Source organism: Pogona vitticeps, chromosome 3, assembly GCF_051106095.1.
Source record: "Pogona vitticeps strain Pit_001003342236 chromosome 3, PviZW2.1, whole genome shotgun sequence".
NCBI classification, from domain to species: Eukaryota; Metazoa; Chordata; class Lepidosauria; order Squamata; family Agamidae; genus Pogona; species Pogona vitticeps.
Genome location: NC_135785.1, coordinates 169,435,505 through 169,451,760, shown reverse-complemented (window position 1 = coordinate 169,451,760; position 16,256 = coordinate 169,435,505). Strand labels below are relative to the sequence as shown.

At 41.0% G+C, this 16,256-nt stretch overlaps 1 protein-coding gene across 3 annotated transcripts in view; it reads right to left on the bottom strand.

The window, feature by feature from the left end:
- The window catches only part of UXS1 (UDP-glucuronate decarboxylase 1), a 58,854-nt gene extending 43,484 nt beyond the window's left edge, over positions 1-15,370 (bottom strand). Inside the window, exons 1-2 of one of the 3 annotated variants that reach the window (XM_078391471.1) lie at positions 15,049-15,176; positions 3,559-3,592 (exon numbers count right to left, since the gene is read on the bottom strand). Coding sequence is in view for 1 of the 3 variants with exons in the window: in XM_020784055.3 (XP_020639714.1) it covers positions 15,049-15,208 (160 nt within the window). In the remaining 2 variants the exon portion in view is untranslated. Of the gene's footprint in view, positions 1-3,558; positions 3,593-15,048 lie in introns of all 3 variants that reach the window. The other 2 variants (XM_020784055.3, XM_078391472.1) reach the window with 2 other exon arrangements.
- Positions 15,371-16,256: the final 886 nt, after the last annotated feature.

Sequence of the window (16,256 nt, the reverse complement as noted above, 5' to 3'; positions counted from 1 at the left end):
CCGTTCCGTGTCTAAGTCACACTGGCCACGTGACCACGGAAGATTGTCTTTGGACAAAACGCTGGCTCTATGGCTTGGAAACGGGGATGAGCACTGCCCCCTAGAGTCGAACACGACTGGACAAAAAATTGTCAAGGGGAACCTTTACCTTTTAAACAGAAATAACAAATATTGCTTCTTGTGTTTTCATGTCAAAATGATTTGTTGTTGTCGTCTTATGCTACTAATCATAGCTAGCCTAACTCGATTAAAATGCTTACTTAATAACTTCACCCTCCCAAGAAAGCATACTAAGAATACTAAGAGAAATAACTAAACAAGTGATAAGTTACTCTCTTGATTATGAAAAAATTGCACATTTTGATCACCATTTTTAATAGTATTTATAAAATGTTATATAAAATAAATAAGCCACCGACAAAGAACAAAAAAAAGCATGAGTATAAACTAAGTTTAAAAATCATATATGGTAAACATCTGAGTTATCAAACTCTTGAAACAGCTTTGTTTGAACAGGGCAGTCACACAGAGAGGCAATTCTGCAATGAATTTAAACTGCTCATAATCTGCCTTGAGGCACATTTATCATTTACCACATCAGCTAAACCTACAGGATGCACTTAATGGACTGGTTCTTAGTCAAGCAGGTGATTAAAAATAATAGAGCAGATAAACAAAGCTGGCCTGGACTGTGAGTATCCCCTAGGGATTTTTCCTTCAGTTTTTTCAATGATTTAGAAATTGTGAAAATAAACTTCGGTAAAATAACGGTGTTCTTAAAATCATTTTAAAAATATGGAGCATAAACATTTGATCAAAGACAATCTATAGGATGAAAGAAAGATAATTCCCAAATATACCATGGAAACCCAAGATGCACTGCTAACTTCATGAGAGGAATATACAGGGATCCAAAGAGCATTTGTTTTCTTGTGGATTACTGCTTACCTTCTCTTGATGGCCACTCATTTAGACTGGCAGTATTACATGCAAGCATGCTATATGAACTGTCCTTCTGTAATCCCGTATACACTTCCAGGTGGTATATCCCACTGAATGAACCTATTCTTTAGTAAACAGATGTTGGATTGCACTGCAAGGCATTAAGATGTAATCTCATTCATCTGCTGTCTGGTTAGCTCAGGATATGTACCTGGCTGCGGAGCCAGAGGTTGGGAATTCAGTTCCCCACTATGTATCCCAGGTGGCCTTGGGCAAGCTGCACACTCCCAGGATGCCCCCCCCCCAGAAGAAGGGAATTGTAAACTACTTCTGAATACTCTATACCCAGAAAACCTTGAAAAGGATGGCCATAAATCAGAATTGACTTGATGGCACATATTTATTAATCCTATTCATGCTCACTAGGGAATAAGCTCCACTAACCAGAGTAAGTCTTACTTCTGAGTAAGCAGGCATAGGATTTCCTCTGTAGAATTTCCTAAATATACCAATTTAACTTTTAGTCTGTTGTGAATTGTGCACAAGTAATATGCTTTTATAAAGCCAAATGATGACTTTACTGGAAGATCACCGTCTAAATCTAGCTTTGAAGAGGTAGCTGTGTTAGTCTGTGCTAGCATAACATCGCAAAACTAAAGAAAAAAGAAAAAAAGACAAAAACGTTCTGGCACATCAAAGACTGCTATATTTTAATGCATATTTTAGGGGCTTTGTTCCCCTGAATATGTTCAATTATAAAGGAGTCTACATTGAGGCCTTACGTCCCACATTTTTCTCAGCCTTTTTGAGCATGTGTAAAAGGAACTCAGCACTCTTCTGTGGCCAGCGTCCCTCTGTCCAGCCCCATTGTCTGGCCTGGGCACACATGCCAAGTCTACCACTGTAGCAACAAAATGGAGAAGTCTACATCCACAGATACAAGCCTGAGTTCTGGTACAATAATTCTCTTATATCTGAGGAAGTGGACTTGTCCACAAAAGCTCACATTAAAATATAGCAGTTCATCTTTAAGATGCCACAACGTTTTTGCCTTCTTTATTTTTTATTTTTCTTTTGATTCTGGTCTAAATCTAATCACTAGTCCCAATTACTGGATTTATGTGTTAATTTACCATCTAGCAACTGATTCAATGGATCTCCTCTACTATGGAATAGCAGTTGGATTTAGGGCTGTGATTGATGTATCTTTGGAAGGTCTTCCTCAGCCTAGTGTCTGTACAAGCTGGATCAAGAAGACAGTGATCAAATTGGATCAAGATTGGAAGGTGAATATTACTTAAAATCATCAAACTCACCAGCACAAGTAAAGCATGTACTGTCTATTATTGTAATTTTACAAACCTGATAGCAGAAGAGTCAGTCTGTGTGGTCTTGGGCAAGCTGCACAATCCTAGGATGCCCACAGAAGAAGGAAATGGTAAACTATTTCTGAGTACTCTCTACCTCTAGCTAGAAAACTCTGAAAAGTGTCGCCATAAGTCATGTGGATGTATGAATGTCAATAAAATCATAGTGTATGCTAAGAAATAAAACTGTATCATAAACATTATCCTACGATACAAGAGCCAACATGATTTTATTCCTCCACCTTCTAAGCATGTTACAAGGACAACACTTACAAACAATAGCACACACAACACACCATGATCAAAACCATGAAGATGTATGGATTTATTCCAAGAAACTGCCATTTAGATTATATCTAACTAGAACCATGGAATAGTAACTTCCTATTCTGCCTTTCCGATAATCATGTTTATGAATTCCATGCTTTGGCTGAATTAAGTAAGGGATGGACAATTATCCAGACAATAAGCCTAAAGAAAGAGATTAAACTTGACAACTGTGACTCTATCGCACATTTCTGAAAGGTTTTAATTTGTGAAACTCACGCGGGAAAAACAGCAAGTTTTTACTATATGTAGAAGTGATACATGGCAACAATCAGAAATATTTGTAATGTAGATTAGACTTAGGCTAATTAAAAAGTCAATAACATACCAGTTTGGATGTGGGGAGAAAAAGTGGGTGATAAATGAGGAATGAGTGGTGATTGGGAGACATCAATGGAAGTTTTTTTTTCTTCATCTACATTATCAATTATTGGAGAGGGAAACACAGTACTATACTTATGTATGCCTCAGAGCAGTATATGAATATATGTCAATGTGTATATGGAAGCATGCTTTTTTTCTACTGCCTTATTCTAGCCCCATCATCTTGATTGAGGCAAAGGGGGGGGGGGTTCATACTGCATTTTGCCAAATCCATTGTTTGAACAAATACACAGAACAAAAGAGCTCAAATAAATGCAGTGGCAGCATTACTCTGATCAAACTGATATTTAGTCAAAGGACCATATCAGGTTCCATAAACAATGAGCAATTCTTTATTAACATATGATGACTTTAAAGCCACTCATTCACCTGTGACAGGACATCTAAAAGCCTCCTTGTGCACCTATTAACTTCATTTTACCATTAACTACAGGGGACAATAACTCAATTGTTCCTGTCCCAATTTAGTTACAGAATATTGTACTTAATTAGACTTTTTACCATTTTAAGCATTTTAACCAAGTCACGGTGCACCTACCTTTCGGAAAGAGCAGCTGTCAGGAATGATGCATCTACAGGAAAGGCCAAGACTAAGTCAGATTTGTCCCATGTCGTCCAAGATACAACAAACAATCGTTAACTTTGAAGCTGACTCCAATACCTTGCACTGCACAAATATTTTGTAAGCAGTACCATAAGAAACTGGTCGTGTTTCCATAAACTCCATTTCAGATAGCACTCTGTTACCTGAATGCATTTCAACCTGACTTCAGTACAGAAATTATCTTGAGGATTCCGATAGATGGCTCTTACTGTGAGATTGCAGCATGGAAAAGTTACTTTTGTATATAAATTTTTCAAAACCTGCATGGATCTTTCAGTATTATAATGCATTATGGATTATGCTAATCCTCAGAAACTGCCTACCCTGGGATACAAGGAGAAGGAAATCTGGGGCCACCATGATCTGACCACTATAAACCTACTCCCCTAGTAGGCGTCAGAAAATAGAGGAACACATCCTGGATGTGCTCTAATCTACAGTGTGGAATCTGAGCTATGCAATACCACCAGGTTCTGTCTTCCCACCCCCTCAGTTGTTTTCCACATATGCATGAAAGCACTATGAAATGCCATCAAAAGCTATGGATTTTGTTTTCGTTTTTTTAAAAGTACATTGGCTATGACTTATTTCCACATTCATTTTGCTAGCTGCAGGTCTGCTATTACTATAAATAGATATTATAATAAAATTGGCAGCAGTCTGGAAATATTCCATCTAGCTCAATAGATCAAGAGAGAGACAGTGAAGAAGCGGTTTGCTGCTATACGCTACCCTTTCAGCATGGAACCTCTGTATTTCATGAACTGCAAGAAGGAATTCCCACAGCCAGAATTCCAGGAGCTACAAAGAAGCAATCAAAGTCCCCAGAGGTTTCAATTACACAGAGATACAGTGGTGCCTCGCTTAATGACGATAATCCGTTTCAGGAAAATCGCTGTTAAGGGAAAACATCGTAAAGCGAAAATAAAAACCCCATTGAAACGCATTGAAACCCGTTCAATGTGTTCCAATGGAGTAAAAACTCACTGCCCAGCGAAGATCCTCCATACAGCGGCCATTTTCGCTGCCTGTATAGCAAGGAATCTGTCCTAAACACAGCGGGGAGCCATTTTAATCACCCAACGGCCATTTTGAGACCGCTGATCAGCTGTTCAAAAAACATCATTTTGCGAAGAATCGGTTCCCGAAGCAGGGAACCGACCATCGCAAAGCGAAATTCCCTCATTCAGACCATCGTTTTGCGATTGCAACTGCGATCTCAAAAAGATTGTCGTTAAGCGGATCATAATGCGGGGCAATCGTAAAGCAAGGCACCACTGTATAGGCCTCAGAAAGTCTCCCTCACAACCTCCATTTTAATTGATAAGAAGAAGGAAGTGGTTGAAAGGTTAAGCTGTAGTGGAGTGGCAAGGGGTTATGGAAAGGCACCTCTCCTGCATTTAGCCTCTCCCAGTTGCTTCCTTCTTCACCAGCCAAAAAGGAGGTTACTAAGGAGACTTTCTGAGGCCTATATCTGTGTAGATACAGAGTGAAACCTCTGCCTACAACTGTAAGAGACAAACACCTCTGATGACTTTGATTTCTTGCCCATAGTTCCCAGAATTCTGGCTGAGGGAATTCTTGGTGAGTTCTGGGGACTTCCCAATTTTGTGTCCTTCAGCTACATTAAACTGTAACCCTTAATTATCCAATTCCACCAAAACCACTAACCATGCTGGCTGGGTGTGATCGAATTGATAGTCCAACACATCTAGAGGCACTCATGTTTGGGCAACACTGGTCTAGAACTGCATTCCTGGTATCTTCCCTATCCATCTACCATGATAAGTGCAGTTTTGTTCAATCAATTGTGATTTAGCCCTGCCACTACAGTACAGTGGTGCCTCGCAAGACGAATTTAATTCATTCTACGGTTAATGTTGTCTTGCGAAAAATTTGTCTTGCGAAATGCGTTTTCCCATAGGAATGCATTGAAATCTAATTAATTAATCTAATTAATTTGCCTATGGGCAAAAAAAGTCAGAACAAAGTCTAATTTGGTTTACAAAGGGCTTATTAAGTGTTCTTTAAAGCCATACATATTGTGCAGATGATTTAAAAAATTTCAGTCAAAAAGCTTCAACTTTTTAAACATCGTAGAAAAACATTTAAAAATCAACAAACATGAGGCAGGAACAAAAAACGGAAAACATTCTTCTTGCGAAGCACGGCCATAGGAACATTTGTCTTGTGAGTCATCAACTCCATTGCCAGAACCACTTGTCTTACGAGTTTTTTTTGTCCTGCGAGGCATTTGTCTTGCGAGGTACCACTGTGCTTCCTTATCTCACACATACAAGAATGGAGAATCTCTGCATTACAGGGAATACTCACAAATACCAAGTCTTTGTTTGTACTCCACATATAAACTGGAAATTTCTTAAAGAAAAAGAATCACCTAGCTAAGTTCAAATCAAACCAAGTTGCAAAACTCACTCAAACGATTCAGGTATTACACACATAAGTTTTATAATAGAAGTAGACATCTCATGATGCAGCCCAAATGCTGGACTGGTAGAGGTGGAAGAAATCAAGCATTTAGTCAAGGTCTGGCCGCTTTTAGAAGCAGTACATTTGCCCTCTAAAAGTGACCGTGATACACGTAAAAGGACATGGGAAAGAAGAGGATCCAAGGGTTAGACCATCACATTTGACCACTCGTCATGCTGACTCTGATTAATGGTACCTGGAGTCTTACAACATCTGAGAGAGCCTCAGCTCTCCCACACCTACTGTAGTCATAATTCATTTTAGGAGACCTTACTGTGTAGCGTCAGGCAAGCTGCACAGTCCCAAAGAGTCCCCAGAAGAAGGGAATGGGAAACCACTTTTGACCATTCTCTAGCTAGAAAACCCTGAAAAGGGTTGCCGTAAGTCGGACCTGACTTGACAGAATATGATGATGATACATTTTAAAAAGACAGAGCTGCTGTGAATTACAAAATCAAACCTGCTCTTCCTTCCTCATATACTATAACCAACATTTTCAATATATTTCGCAAGTAAAATCCAAATGTACTAACAATATTATGACAATCATTTTTTCTGTGTGTTACCTGGAAAGTCTTCTCCTTTTTTTAAAAAAATAGCAACATTCAAACTGAAGTATGTTTCATTTGGATTTCAACAACTTTCTTTCATAAGAATTGCATCTAAAACATCTGTTCCTTATTTGGAAGTTAAGCTTTTATAGTATTCCAAAAAGGAGACTTCAGTAATGCTATTCTACTAATGGTCATGCTTGAAGGAGGAAAAAAAAAAAGCAGAAAAACCACAACTACGGAACACTTAAAACATTTTGCATGAAAGCATTAGAGAGATTACCAGCACATCTGCCTGAAGAAGTGAATTTATTTCCTTAGCTCCTAAAAGCTACTGCTCTTCAGCATCACTTGGCTGCTACAGTCCATTGAGACAAGTCAGTAACAACCAATTTTCTGAAGTGGATATAAAGGATGAAAAACGCTCCCACACCCACCAAGTTCTCTTAGGAAATGCCTTATCATGGATGTCTGGTTCCAGTACACAATTATTTATGGCATGGCCATAAAGAAATGTGTCTAATATACATACATACATACATACATACATACATACATACATACATACATACATACACACACGTATATATATATATATATATATATATATATATATATATATATATATATATATATATATATACACACACACACACATATATATATACGTGTATATATATATATAATCTATATATATACGTGTGTGTGTGTATATATCTATATATCTATATCTATATCTATATAAAATCATAATTAGAAAAAACCACAAAAATCTAACTTTACAAAATAAATTGCCTGCGACAATGATTTCAGAATGTAAACTCTGTCACACGTAAGGCAATGAACTCTAATCCAGTGGTCCTCAACCTTGGGCCTCCAGATGTTCTTGGACTTCAACTCCCAGAAATCCTAGCCAGCAGAGGTGGTGGTGAAGGCTTCTGGGAGTTGTAGTCCAAGAACATCTGGAGGCCCAAGGTTGAGGAACACTGCTCTAATCCACACATACAGCTGACCAAATACTGTCCTGACTCAAGTAGACAAGAAGATCCATAGAGTTTTGATAGTCTTGCCCAAATTCAAGGCAGGGCAGGACTGCGCCTACTGCACTCGTCCCTGACTCTGGCCCTTATATTTAGTTCTTCCTCCAGAGCATGGGCCAAAAATGCTATTCCTTTCCTAGTATCTCATGGGCTCTAAAGACTAAATACAAAGAGAAGGAGAAAACCTCTTTTCTAAGTGTGATGTGGAGCTTTAAATGATACACTCACACATCCATAAAAGTGTGGCTTGTGACAGAACGGCTCTGGTTGGGACTGACCAGTCATAGGTCATAAGGAAATCAAACATAATATGTCACCTCTGTACATTTTGAAATATATTTGGGGAAAAGAATAGCAAAAACATGCACCAGGATCCTGCTAATTACGTCCATCGGCATAATTTCATCAGTCTAACTTTCAGCAGAAAATTGCTGGAAATACAGAAGACAGAATGGGCATTTCCTATCACCACATGAGAACGTACAACAGGAAACACCTACGCTGACTACTTAATTTGTGACAATTTGTCACTGAAAGTTAAACAGATGGAGCTACACTAGTGTACATATGCAATACAATTCCACTCGCAATACTATATTCGGAAGCAAGGAATGTATGCACATTTTCTTATTTTGTGAAATACTGTGAGCTACATGTCCCAAGGAACTGGCTTCTTTATTCCAATAAACACTAAACTGGAAAAAGAGCTATGGCTCAGTGGTAAAGGACCTACTGGGCATACAGTTTATCTCAGGCATCTCTAGCTAAGGGGAGCAGACTGCTTACACTACTATGCTATAGATGGACCAATGGTGGGACCCAGAATAAAGGAAATTCTCATGTTCCTAAGCATACGTGACACACAAGGATCTCCCATTCTTACTATCTAGTTTACGCTTTACACTTCCAGACAGCAGGAACAAAGAGACTGGAGTAGAATAACCACCCATCAAGTCCTATTTTAAAAAGCTAAATACACTGCTTCATTTAAGCCAAGCAACACTTTGATCACACAGAATTAAATCCCATTGTGGAGGATTAAAAAAACCCCTCACCCTACAAAATCTGGGGTTTGTCATGTAAATATAAATCTAATGCATTTCTTCTTTTTAAAGTAATCCCGTGCTGTGTAGAAAGTCATTATTTCCAAAGCTCTCAAAAGTAAAATATTTTGTATCATGGCCAATTCAGATGTCATCTATACAGCCTGCTCAGTGCTACTGTGATTGAGGTAGCGCACGGGCTGTGATTTTGGACTCCAATTCCCAACAGCCAGCACGGCCAATAGTAAAAGATAATCAGATCTGGAGTTCTGCATCATCTGGACATCCACAAGCTGTACACCTTTGCTCAAGGGAATAGTGTTGCATTAATATCCCACATCCCATTCATATATGTAAGTTTATGACACATTTGATTTGGTCTGTTTTTCAAATTACTATTTCAAGGTTGTGTAGTATGCCTCAACTTAACAGAGTGCATATCTAGCTATATTTTAAAACAACGCGTCCATCTTTGTACGGCAAGGATGGGAAACCAATCCTTGCTCAACTATAACTACTACCATCCCCAGCTCTTGGCCATGCTGCTTAAGCCAGTTGAGTTGGAGTTTTAAAAATACTAAAAGGGCCAAACTCTCTACACAACATTGCATGCAGATTATCAGATAATCCATTAAAATACTGGGGAATGAACCCACAACACACTTTCAGAGATTACAACCTCTTTAGTCCCCAGCAACAGGACCGGGGAACCTGTGGCCCTACAGATGCAGTTGTACTCTAGCCTCCATCAGCACCATGGCCAATAATTATCAAAGGCAGGAGTTGCGGTCCATCATTATATAGAGAGGCACAAGTTTCTCCGACTGATTTATGACTTCTCGACAATGGAAAATAAGGTAAACATGAGTCATCTCTAGGACATTTTTTCTTCCAAAGTGTTGACACCTACAAAACCACCACTTAAATTACACCGAGACCTCTACATAATGTCCCATAACATAAATATTTTTGTATACAGTAATTTGTCACCTAACGCAAATTGAAGTCCCTGAGCTTGTCCTCAGATTATAGTTAGATAACTCTAATAACCCTGACTAAAAGAAACCAGAGTATTGCATCTTGCAGGAAAGGTGTGACTCTGATTTTGTTTGTAGTTTCTCCTTGTCAGCAGTTAACCTAGCATATGTAAGGGGAGTGGAAATGGAAAGTTACTATGAACCACTAAGTAACCTCTGTGGGTTTTCTACGCATTCTTTATCAATGCAATGAGACAGCAAGGAGTTGGCCTTAAGTAAAAAATGCTGCAGGGATTCAGACAGTTTGATATTCTAGGATTACAGTATAGGAACATAGATATAACTGGCTCTAAGATAACATCCTGCAAACGGTAGTATAAATATAATGAAATCTACTGATTGTATTTAACAGGCCAGGCCAGGCCATATAGACGAACTAAGCTACTCCATTTCCAAAGTCTGCAAGGAAAACAGTTTAAGAAATTAAATTCGCTGTCTATAGAATAACTTCAGCACATAATACGAACTATATGTAGGACAAAATACAGCAGATGAGGATATGGTAAATGGGTACCAGATTTGCATGTGAGCCTCCAGAGCCCAAATACCACAGTCCTGAACTGCCTGTGGCTAACATCCCAAAAAACAAATCCTATCCAGACAACAACAAGAAAGATTCACGCTCCAAGCTACTTCACAGTTGTTCAGAATGCTCCACCAACATATCACATCTGAATAAAGCAATTGTACTTCACATATTGAAGCCCATCAGACCAGAAATCAAGAATCACACCTCTTGGCCCAAAGCATGGGGATAACGCCCAAGACTTTGAACGGACAATCCTGGTTCAACCGATTCAGCAGGCACCACAATCGCCCTTTCTCAGTCCTTTGTGTCCATTTGTTTTGACTAAATCTTCCAGGATTACTAGCCATCCTGGCTCGGCATAATAGGAATGAAATGTCAAAATATCTAGAGGGCATGAGATTATTTCAGCTTCAACTCGGGAGGGAAGGCTGGTAAGGACTGCAGACCAACTGAACTTTGCAGCATCCTCCACCCAAGAGCTAATCACAGCTAAGGGTTTAAAATATATTTCTGCAATTCTACTAACTCCACAGATTTCAGTATCTTCTGCAGCAAATGTTTATTTAAGAGGACTTCTACAAATCAGACATCTTGCAATAATAACATTATATACTGTATAGTTAGCACCACCTGGGTTTATAGGCTTTATTTCCTTCAAGTGATTTCAAATACATCCAGTGTGGCTCCAGAATGAGCAGAAAGTAATGAAACTGTTTGATACATATTGCATCCTGAGGTTTTCAACATGTGGGGGGGGGGGCCGCAGAGAGGGAAAGATGTTCTTTCCAAACAGGCCAGGAAGGCTGATACAGCTTTTAAATCAACCGAGCGTTGCAGCACGGGTACACAAACACCAACGCTGATAATTAAAACTAGGAAAGAGCAAACTGCCTGCCTGTTCTGCACTTGTTTGGTGACACAATACTCTATACACCAAACAAGAACATTCCTTTGGCAGTTCATGGAAATGTTTTATCTTTGAGTCAACTTAATGGCTACTCTTCCTGGATGAGCTTCATCAAGCTGCTGTAAAAGTGGTGCACTTCTACACCCCATTTTCTTTGACAGAGGGGCAACATTTTGCCCTAGAAGGTCGCATAGGACAGTGGGTTGCATACTGGTGGTGCATGTGGCCAGAGATCTGCCATTGGTGAGGCCACATATATCCCTCTTCTCTGTACGCAAACATATACATAGCTCCTATGCTTATTCACACAGACTTCCCTCTCCAAACACATTTCTAACTTAGCTCCTTTCCAAGATCTTAAACATCCACCCCTAGACAAGGAAAGCATTCTTCTCAATAAGCGGAGAGAAGAGGTGGCTGTTTTAGGTCACCCTACTCCACAGCTTATTTTTCTTCAATAAAAACCTAGAACAAAAAAATGGCTGAGGGCTAGAACATCTTTGGCTGCTCTAGCCTCCTGTATTTCACACAGGAAGAGTGGGGTCACAGGCAAGGGGGACAAACCACCCAGCAGGGCTGAAAATTAGAGGGAACACTGCATGGGTCTCAAGAAAACAACCCTTGAGGCTACTGAGAAGCAGCATTTTGCTCACCTCTGACAAATGTGTATATAAGTGTATTCTTTCACTTTCATGCCAATACATGTCACTCCCTCCTCAATCTATTTAACCCATGCCAATATGGATTCAACAGAAGCCATAAAGCAGAATGAATTGTCCTAAAGATGAAACACAAATTACCTGAAGTATACAGTACAAGGGGGAAAAGGCATTCAGATATGGCCTACTGTTTTCTAACGTGCAATTGTCTCAAAACACCATGCATCAAGGTGTGCATGCTTACCTCAACAGGGTAACTTCTACAGCTCAGAAAATGGACTTCTTTTCTCTGCTTCCACATTCACAGAGCAGACCACTGCCCTCTAATGCAAGCATGAGTCACTGTCTTTCCTTGAGAATAAATGCAAAGCTACTGTAGTGCTGAAAACAAGTAGCAGCTAAAGGAAGGCTTGATACAAAGCCAAAACTCAATGGCAGAGCAGGCATTTTGTCAGTTGAAAGCCCCAGATTCAATCCCTGGAAACCTCCGCTAGGACAACATTGAGGGACGTGGTGGCGCTGCGGGCTAAACCGCAGAAGCCTGTGCTTGCAGGGTCAGAAGACCAGCAGTCATAAGATTGAATCCACGCGATGGAGTGAGCTCCCGTCACTTTGTCCCAGCTCCCGCTAACCTAGCGGTTCAAAAGCATGCAAATGCAAGTAGATAAATAGGGACCACCTCGGTGGGAAGGTAACAGTGTTCCGTGTCTAAGTCACACTGGCCATGTGACCACAGAAGATTGTCTTCGGACAAAACGCTGGCTCTATGGCTTGGAAATGGGGATGAGCACCAGCCCCTAGAGTCGAACACGACTGGACAACAATTGTCAAGGGGAACCTTTACCTTTACCAAAGGAACCTCAGTGAGTTAGGTCACTGGCTGCAGAGGCAGAGGTTGTGAGTTCGACACCCCACTGTGCATCTCTGGAGAAAAGCCAACATTGCACAACATTGCCTTGGACAATCTACACAGTCCTAGGTCACCCTCAGAAGAAAGTAACAGGAAACTACTTCTGAGTACTCTGTACTTAGAAAATCCTGAACAGGATCACCATAAATGAGAACAGTACTAATTGGCAGGTAATTATGGTTATTATTAAGGGACTTCTTTTAGCTCAAGAGCTAGATTCAGTTTCAGCCACAAAAATTCTTAGGGTGAGGTGGGACATTTTAGCTTAACAGTCTGACTACCACTAACAAAGCCTTAGAAGAGGAATTTTACACTTTTAGAATCAGAAAAGCTCTGTACAAAAGCTGAGAATCCTGACTGCCCCAAGATGGTATCATGAGTAATCATCATCATCTAATCGCAGACCTGGAAGGGACCCTATCCTTCTTCAAAGAAGAGTGCGTGGGCATCTCTTGAACTCCAGAGGGCAGGACTGTGACCCAAACAGGATCAGATTCAGTTCCAAGGCCTGGGATTTCCCACCTGCAAGTTACAAAATCAGGTGGCAATAGCGGGCAAGATGTCAGCTTGAGACTCTGAAGATCTGCTACCAATAAATAACACTGGCCCAGTTGTTCTGCTCTGGTGTTGACCCCTATACTGTCAGAATTGTGCAAAGCAACTTTCTGAACAATGTAAAGAGCTCACATGGGAAACAGTGCCTTCCTTATAGACATCTGCCCTTCAATGCATGCAATCAGCAAGAACAGAACAGAAGGGGTGGAGCCAGCAACAGCAGCCCTGCATGACAGGACACACACACACACACCCTCCAACAGGATCTGGTTTTCTTGTTTCCCCAGTCCTGTTACAAATCGGACCAAGAGAATTTATTATTGAGTTACTCTACTTCTGTGGTTCCCAACCTTGGGTGTTCTCGGACTGCAACTCCCAGAAGCCTTCCCCACTAGCTGTGCTGGCTGGGGCTTTCTGGGAGTTGAAGTCCAAAAACATCTGGATTGCCCACGGTTAGGAACCACTGCTCTAATTTAACATCCTCTGATCTATGGACTATCCAATCATGCTCATACATACAGCAAATTTCCATTTATTTGTTTCATTTTCATTACACCCTTTCTCCAAGGACCTCAGGATGCCAGACACAGTTTACTATCCCCAAGAGACAAAAACAAACAGCCAAATAACAGGACCAACAGATTAAGTTCTCAGTGAGGGCCAAACCTATTCTACAGATTACCACTTTTCTCACTTCCCAAACTCTAACTGAACTACACACATTGCAAAAAAAGTGACTTTTTGAGAAACTGTTACCACACAGATGAAAGGCTTGAAATACTGCAAAACATCACACTCTCGTCAGGTGATATTTGTGTAGGTCAGGCACTGAAAAGTCCACAACAACACTCCTATGTGTATGATTTAATTTCTAGCACGTCTGTGAAAACACTAGAAAATGGTTACTTTCTCATGGTTATCAAAAGCTCAAACCTACTTGTGGCCAGGACAGTTTACACTGTTTACTACATTGCAATTTAGGAGTAAAAAAAAATCATTTAGTTTACAGATCCATCAGAAAGATTCCTACACATCTTTAAAGAGAGCCAGCTATTAGTAAAGATTAATTTTAAACCAACAACCTCAACCATCTTTTGAAGATTATCAGAAAGTTCTCCCCTTGGCTGCCAAAGAGAAGCCCATTAAGAAATCAATACAAACCCGTTCGACTGGATCCCAAAGGATATTGCAGTCCCAGTGTTCAAACAGACAAGTCAAGGCCTTACCCAAAGGCACCTTTAGGGTCGACAGCTTGGGTAGTTTGCTTTTTATTAGACCTCAGTGAAGTTTTAAGCGGAAACACAAGGGGGTAGGGTGGGGGAGAGACAATATCGAGGAGCAAAGACTGAAAAGGCCTCCAAAGATGGGCCAGTTTCGCGACCAGGGGAGCCTGTTCTGACCCTCTCTCGTTATTTACTTATTTTTATTTTTTTGCAAAATCCCCCGAAATCGCTAGGTCACCTCTGCCGCCGCCTCACACGCGGGCATCGTTGCCCTTCCTTTCCCGCCTTTAATAATGCAATCCCTCGGATGCTGCGTTTGCAAAAACAAAACAAAACAAAAAGGAGCAGGAAAAACATCTTCCCGGAGGAAGGAGATCCTGAAAGCGGGAAAGGGGGTTTCTGGTTTTTCCTAACCCTCCTGGAGGAGGGGGAGCGAAGGAATGGGACCCCGCGCACCCTCCGCATCCACGCTTCACTTACAGGCGACATAGGCGACCAGGGCGAGCCCCATAAGCAGCTTCATCCTCCTCCTCCTGTTGACGGCGGACAGCACACGATGCAGCGTCCCTTTACTCAGCATCCCCAAAGAGGGGGGACCTGGAGACGTAACCTGGAGCAGATCGCAAGGACCGAGGAGCATAAGACCGCCGGCGATCCCTAAACCACAACGCCACGGACCTCTCCCGTCCCGCCGCGCCACCGGCGGCAACAGGAGGACCAAAAAAAAAAAAAAAAGCACTCCCGGTCAAGCCAGTTCCTGGCCGCCGCCCCACTGCGCCTGCGCGCACCTCGTGTTTCCCCGAGTTTGGCGGCGGAAGGAGAGCCGTGGGGGCAGGAGCGGAGTATGACGTCAGGCTGCGCCACCGCGCGTGCGCCACAGAGGGGAAACTCAGACCCGTAACAGAGTAGACGCGTGGTTCCTTGTCAGCAGGCTGGCTTGTTCCACTATGGTGGGGCGAGTGAAGCTGGCTGCTTGAGAGAGTTGGGCAGATTTGAAATAAACAGGCGTTTGCTTTCCCCTGAAGTAGTGATGTACACATCTTTTTTAGACGAAGAGTCTGTATAATCGTTGCTGTAGTTATGATTCGTATATGCAGCAAAGAATAATGTATTTATTTAATTTATTTATTTATTTATTTGATTTTTACCCTGCCCCTCTAGACCATGTACCTCAGAGAAGTTAGAGTTCTGTCAACAAGCAGCCTTGAACGTACAAAAATTGCAGCGTGTCAGTCATTAAGGGGAGAAATTAAAAATATGGGAGGGAGGTCAGGTTATCCTCCATACCAATTTCAGCAACTAGAGTTCTTCCAATGTCTTTGGTTACCAATTTAAAGGAATCGCTAGTAGATGCTAATTTTGTTCCTGAAATTCGAAAATTACTTCCACATTTTTAGGACTTTGGGGCCATTTCCTGCACCAGCAAAGCTAAGAAACAAGTGCAAAAGAATAGTAATAGTGAGTTGTCCAGTTGGTTCCTCTAAGAGGGTTTATAAATTGTTTTAAAGTGGTTTTTGAGCTGACTGAATTGAACTTCCTGGCTTCAAGCTGGAGTCATAAATTCAGTTAACCACTATGCCTTCTGAAAGAAAAGCCAGCTAGTGTGGCATTTTTTAAGGCATCCTTCAGTCTCAAGAGACTATGGTAACATGCTCTGTATGGAGGACTTGAAATAGCGTCTAGTGTGG